Raw genomic sequence first — 6,000 nt, forward strand, 5'->3', positions numbered from 1 at the left:
GAAGTTTTCCGCTCTCGAACTAAAGTCGAATAAATGATAGAGATACAACCAGCCTATCTAAAGATCCTTTGCATGGAATTGAAGGTCCTATGATTAGGGCCAGGACTAAGAGTATGAAACAAGCTTTGGAAAGCCTGATCATAAAAATCAAAGGAAAAGAAGACCAACGTGAGATAGAGGCTGCACCTAATTGGGTCACTTTCATACAATTGGGTGAAGATGCTTTGAGTCCAACCTGAAGACAACACTTTGGAAAGTCCAAATCACATGACAAGAAGCATTCATGGGAAGGCCAACTTTCCTATTGTATTTGGATTTTCGTGCATATTTTTGGGGTGATTTTTCAGATGATATTTTGTATTCCCCAAGTCACATTCAGACTTTCTTGTAGTTCCCAAAGTCACTATAATTACTTTGGGATCTTTTTCCTAAGTTCTGGTTACTTTTCTAGGAGTAGGTGTACCATGCATTTTTCCAAGCCTTGGTAAACGCAGCCTTGGTAAAAAATGCATGACAAGTAGTGCTATGTAATTTCCTAGGAGTTGCTTCTCTTTGAAGCCATCTCAGCCTTAAAATAGCACCTGATTGTACTTGAGAGGGGAGGACGCATGAATGAAATTTGAGAGTTTCTCTTATGTGAGAGCTTCACCTTTGTTCTTGGATTAGAACTTGATAGTGTTGGTTTTACCGACAGGTCGCGGTTAGGGTCATGCTTCTTTTGATAACTTTAGTTCTACTGGCAGGTTGCGGTTAGGGTCAAGTTCCTCTTTCTCTACCTGTTTTCAGGACGGTCCGAAGTGTGCTCTTATCATTTGGTATCAGAGCCCGGTTCCTGAAATCAGGTGTTATCTATCCTTTGTGTGTTTATCTTGTTTAATTCAAAAAAAAAAAAGTGTTCCGCTGTTGTTTATCTCTATATCCTTGGTGACATCTTCCTTTAATCGATTTGTGTCATCTTCCTTTGTTCTTTTCTGTTCTGCTATTTCAAAAAAAAAAAAAAAAAAAGAAGAAAGAAAGAAAAGAAAGAAGAAAGGAAGAAAGAAGAAGAAGAAGAAGAAAAAAAATTCGGGGCAAATTTTGCTTCTAATTTTCTTGTTGGTTCTTTAACGCTTCCATTGAATTGTTCTCAATTCAAACCTTCCTTGAACCCTTTGTTAGTTCCAATTAAATTGTTCCTTGCGAGTTCTTATTCCCTAAGGTTATCATCGACTCCTTACTGTTTTCTGTTGCGTAGAAACATCCAAAAGGTTCTCATTTAAGAGCTCATAAGGTGAAGCTGAGTGGTAAAAGGCAAAAGGGTGAGATCATCATCAAGAAAAAGCCATAAAAGAGTGTCCACCAGAGAGAGGAGTGTGTGAGGACCTATTCTGTTTAAACTAATCTTTTGATTGCAGCATACAAAGATGAGTAGTGAAGGTAGTGAACAACCAGATGTTGATATGAAGTTATGGATGAAAGCCATTGCTGATCAACTTACTAAGCTTGGTGCACGAATGAATGATTTGGAATCACCAAGCAGACTCAAATCTTTGAGGGGGCGGATGTTTGAAGAAGGAGAAGAAGAGGAGCATTCGGATGGAAGAAGTAATGGAAGGAGGCAAAGAGATGAATCAAAAAAAGATAGTTATTTGGGAAGTATTAAGATGACAATCCCTGCATTCCAAGGTAAAAATGATCCTGAATTATATTTAGAGTGGGAGAGAAAGGTTGAACATGTGTTTGAATGTCATAATTATTCCGAGGAGAAGAGGGTTAAACTAGCCATTGTTGAGTTCCATGATTATGCTAGTATTTGGTGGGATCAAATTGTGACTAGTAGACGTAGAAATGGGGAAAGGCCTATTGGTACATGGGATGAGATGAAGGCTGTCATGAGAAAAAGGTTTGTACCCAGCCCCTACTATAGAGATTTGCACAGAAAATTGCAAAGTCTAACTCAAGGCTCCATGAGTGTGGAAGATTACTATAAGGAGATGGAAATAGCCATGATTAGAGCCAATGTTGAAGAAGACCGAGAGGCAACTATGGCTAGATTCATTGGAGGTTTAAAGAAGGAGATAGCTGATGTGGTAGAATTGCAACATTATATAGAGATGGAGGATTTGCTGCACAAAGCTATTCTAGTGGAAAGGCAATTGAAAGCTAAGAGTACTTCCAAATTTACTACTAGTTCTTCATGGAGATCGAATTGGCAAAACAACAAATCTGTGTCAAAGCCAAGAGAAGATGCAAAGGCCAAAAATTCGATTGCTGCACCTAAAGGTAAAATGGAAACTAATTCGCCCTCTAGATCTCGTGATATCAAATATTTCAGGTGTCAAGGAGTTGGACATATTGCTTCTCAATGTCCAAATAAAAGAGCTATGATACTGCTGGATAATGGAGACATAGAGAGTGTGAGCTCAAGTGATGATGACATGCCACCATTGGAGGATTGTAGTGATGTTGAAGTTGCTGAACCTGTTGTTGGAGATGTGCTTGTTACTAGGCGTGCTCTCAACATGCAACCTAAGGCGGGTGTTAATGAGGAGCAACGTGAGCATATATTTCATACGAGATGCCATATAAACGACAAGGTATGCAGCTTAATCATTGATAGTGGAAGTTGTACTAATGTTGCTAGCACCTTGTTGGTTGAAAAATTGAGTTTGCCCACATTAAAGCACCCTAATCCATATAGGCTTCAGTGGCTGAATGATTGTGGAGACATAAGGGTGACTAAGCAAGTGTTGATTTCATTTTCCATTGGTAAATACAAGGATGAAGTTCTTTGTGATGTGGCACCTATGCATGCTGGACATCTACTTCTTGGGCGTCCGTGGCAATTTGATAGAAGGGTTATTCATGATGGGTACAAAAATAGATACACTCTTGTTATGAACAATCACACCATTGTTTTAACACCTCTCCGACCAACTGAGGCCTATGCTGATCAAATCAGAATTACAAGAGAGTGTAAGTTGAGAGAGGAGCAATTGAGCATTCAAGAAAAAGAGAGGAAAGATAAGAAAAATGAGAGTGAGCAGAAGAAATAAAAGAATAAATCAGAATCCAAAGAATAGAAGAAAAAGAGAATGAGTGCATTTGCAAGCAAAAGAGAGGTTGAGAGTGCTGACACGATCGAAGGGATTACAAAGCGAATCCCAACAACGTGCGGCTCGGTCTATCAAAGATAACCGATCAGCCTTCCTGGCGTGGGTACCTAGTCTCTATGACTTAGGTCACGCCTAACAACAATAATGCAGTGAAACACAACACCAGAAAACACCACAAAGGAGAAGAAGAAATGTAGGGGAAGAGAACTTTATTGAATAACCACTCAACTGATTACAATAAGCTCTCTTGGCCTCTCCAGCTCTCCCGGATACCAATCCCTCCCCTTTGAGGGTCCTCTTATAGAGGAGCAACCTCCAGTTACAAGTCCCTCACGAACTCAATTTCCCATGCACAAGATAAGGATGAATTCTAGATAAGATAGGAAAACCCCCATTCCCGCAGGATTCTGCGCAATCAGATAAAACCGCCAAGTTCATGCCTCAAACGAACTCCGATTACCATGAAACTAGATTCGTTGGATTCAGGACGAAAAATGCTTCCAGATGGCACCTTTTCCACTTTGAACGGACTTCTGTAGAGTTTCCAAAATGCCCCTCAAAGTGAAAACGCGTGGAAACAGCGTTACAGCCACGTCCTCTAACCATACACGTTTTCAGTTATAAAAACGTGTTAAAACGTGTCCCTTGCCTTCTGGAGACTTATGCCACGTTCCTCCATCAGTGGCACACATTTCCATGCATCCCAATTTCCCGGATTCAGTCCATGCTTCGAGATAAGCCCACAACGCTGAATCAGTCTCGTTGCAGCAGCTTTTCTCCTAATGATGAACCAACATGTATTCTCAACAATACACGCCTTGGAGCACGTCCCACGGCCCCATGCTCTTGGGTATTCCACCTACATCTTGCACACGTTTCCCTAGGTGATCCTAGGGCCCAGATTTGGTCTCCAAGTTGCCCAAATCTCTAGAGAGCACCGTCATGCAAACCTCAACGAACCTGCCGTGAGACCCAACAACAATAGTTCGGAAATCAATTCACAGATCGTCCAAAAAGATTAAAAGGAAAGGAATATAGACCCCGTTGCTATAAAGAGCAAGAAACCAATACTATCAAAGGATTAGGAATATTGACCCCGTGACTATAGGGAGTCAGAAACCAATATTATCAAGGGTTGGAGGTTTAAGTGGTTGTACTTGAAACTACCGTTTCTACACAAGAACAATAGAGAGAAAATTCTCACAAAAAGATTATATTTCGGAATTGCTTGATTACAAGTGAAAACACCAAGTATTTATAGGCAAAACAAGCCTTGGGTGCATTGAACCAACTAGAAAAACATTAAATGAAAGTTGGTGAAGATGAAAGGAATACTACTTAAAGTCTTAGCAGCAATTAATTAACCTTGGGAAGTTGCAGCAAAACTCCCAACCATTTTGACTAGGTTCATCATTCATTTGCAAGCCTCAAAATTGTTCTTCAGCCTTCCGAAAGCCAATGATAAATGCACCATAAAGAGGAATCTGAATTTGAAAGGATTAGACTCTTCTTTTTCATGTTTAGATAATTAATTGGGCTGGATATTGCTGAAATGAACTTGCCACATATTAACCATCTTCAAGTCCAAATCTTCATGTGGACTAGAACCTTCTCCTTGGGCTTGAGTTAATAAAGTTTGGACAGCTTCTTCAAGTTTCTTGGCTCGGGATTGGCCCAATTGGAATCTCCACATCATCTTGAGCATCTTCTCTGTCCTTGTCAAAGTCCTTGAGCTGGATCATATCATTCCCCCCTTCTTGAAAAGGATTCGTCCTCGAATCAAGATCTGCATAAAAGGGAGAAAGATCAGAAACATTAAAGGTAGAACTAATATCAAACTCACCTTTAAGATCAATCTTGTAAGCATTGTCATTGATCTTTTCCAGTACTTCATAAGGACCATTCCCACATGGATTGAGCTTTGATTTTCGTTGGCTAGGGAATCTCTCTTTGCAAAAATGTACCCAAACCAAGTCTCCTAGTTGAAAAATGACTTCCTTTCTTCCTTTATTGGCATGGGCAGTAGCTTGCTCATTTTGTTTAAGGATATGTTGGCGTGCTTCTTCATGGATTTTCTTCACCTTTTCAGCTTTCTTCTTCCCATCTAAACTGGTAATCTTGTTAACAGGTAAAGGAAGTAAATCCAATGGAGTTAATGGGTTAAAACCATAAACAACTTCAAATGGGGAATAAGAAGTAGAAGAATGCACAGTTCTATTATAAGCAAATTCAATAAAAGGAATGCAATCTTCCCAAGTCCTCAAATTCTTTTTAATTATAGCACGCAACAAAGTACCTAAAGTCCGGTTCACAACCTCTGTTTGAGGGTGACAAGTAGTAGAAAATAACAAAGTTGTTCCCAACTTACCCCACAAAATTCGCCAGAAATGACTAAGGAACTTAACATCCCTATCACTAACAATTGTCTTAGGAAGACCATGAAGACGAACAACTTCCCTAAAAAACAATTCAACAAAATGAACGGCATCATCAGTTTTATGATAAGGGATAAAATGTGCCATTTTAGAAAATCGGTCTACAACAACAAAAATTGAATCTTTTCCCCTTCTAGTTCTAGGTAAACCTAAAACAAAATCCATAGAAACATCAGTCCAAGGGTGACTAGGAATAGGTAAAGCTTTATATAATCCATGTGGTTTCACTCTTGATTTGGCCTTTTTGCAAGTGACACATCTGTTGCAAATTCTGTCAACATCTCTTTTCATGTGAGGCCAAAAGAAATGTTCTTTCAAAATTTTCAGAGTTTTAAAATACCAAAATGTCCCATTAATCCTCCCTCATGAGACTTCCTGACAAGAAGCTCACGTAAAGAACACTTCGGAACGCAAAGCTTATTTTCCCGAAATAAGTACCCATCTTGCTTGTAAAATTTTCAAAAGGTTTT

General features: G+C 39.5%; 1 protein-coding gene across 1 annotated transcript; it reads left to right on the forward strand.

The window, feature by feature from the left end:
* The first annotated feature begins 1,403 nt into the window (after positions 1-1,403).
* LOC120107097 lies at positions 1,404-4,571 on the forward strand. The gene is made up of 2 exons (XM_039120255.1): positions 1,404-2,955; positions 4,540-4,571. The coding sequence occupies exons 1-2, from the start codon at positions 1,404-1,406 to the stop codon at positions 4,569-4,571; spliced, it is 1,584 nt and encodes a 527-aa protein (XP_038976183.1).
* The last annotated feature ends 1,429 nt before the right edge of the window (positions 4,572-6,000 follow it).

This window comes from Phoenix dactylifera, unplaced genomic scaffold (genome assembly GCF_009389715.1).
Source record: "Phoenix dactylifera cultivar Barhee BC4 unplaced genomic scaffold, palm_55x_up_171113_PBpolish2nd_filt_p 000763F, whole genome shotgun sequence".
NCBI lineage: Eukaryota > Viridiplantae > Streptophyta > Magnoliopsida > Arecales > Arecaceae > Phoenix > Phoenix dactylifera.

What these genes read in the sequence shown, in the direction of transcription:
- LOC120107097 (XM_039120255.1), top strand. Translation starts at nt 1,404, where the DNA reads ATGAGTAGTGAAGGTAGTGAACAACCAGATGTTGATATGAAGTTATGG. An exon ending in AATCAGAATTACAAGAGAGT is followed by an intron (nt 2,956 to 4,539) that starts GTAAGTTGAGAG and finishes ATTGTTCTTCAG; the next exon opens with CCTTCCGAAAGCCAATGATA.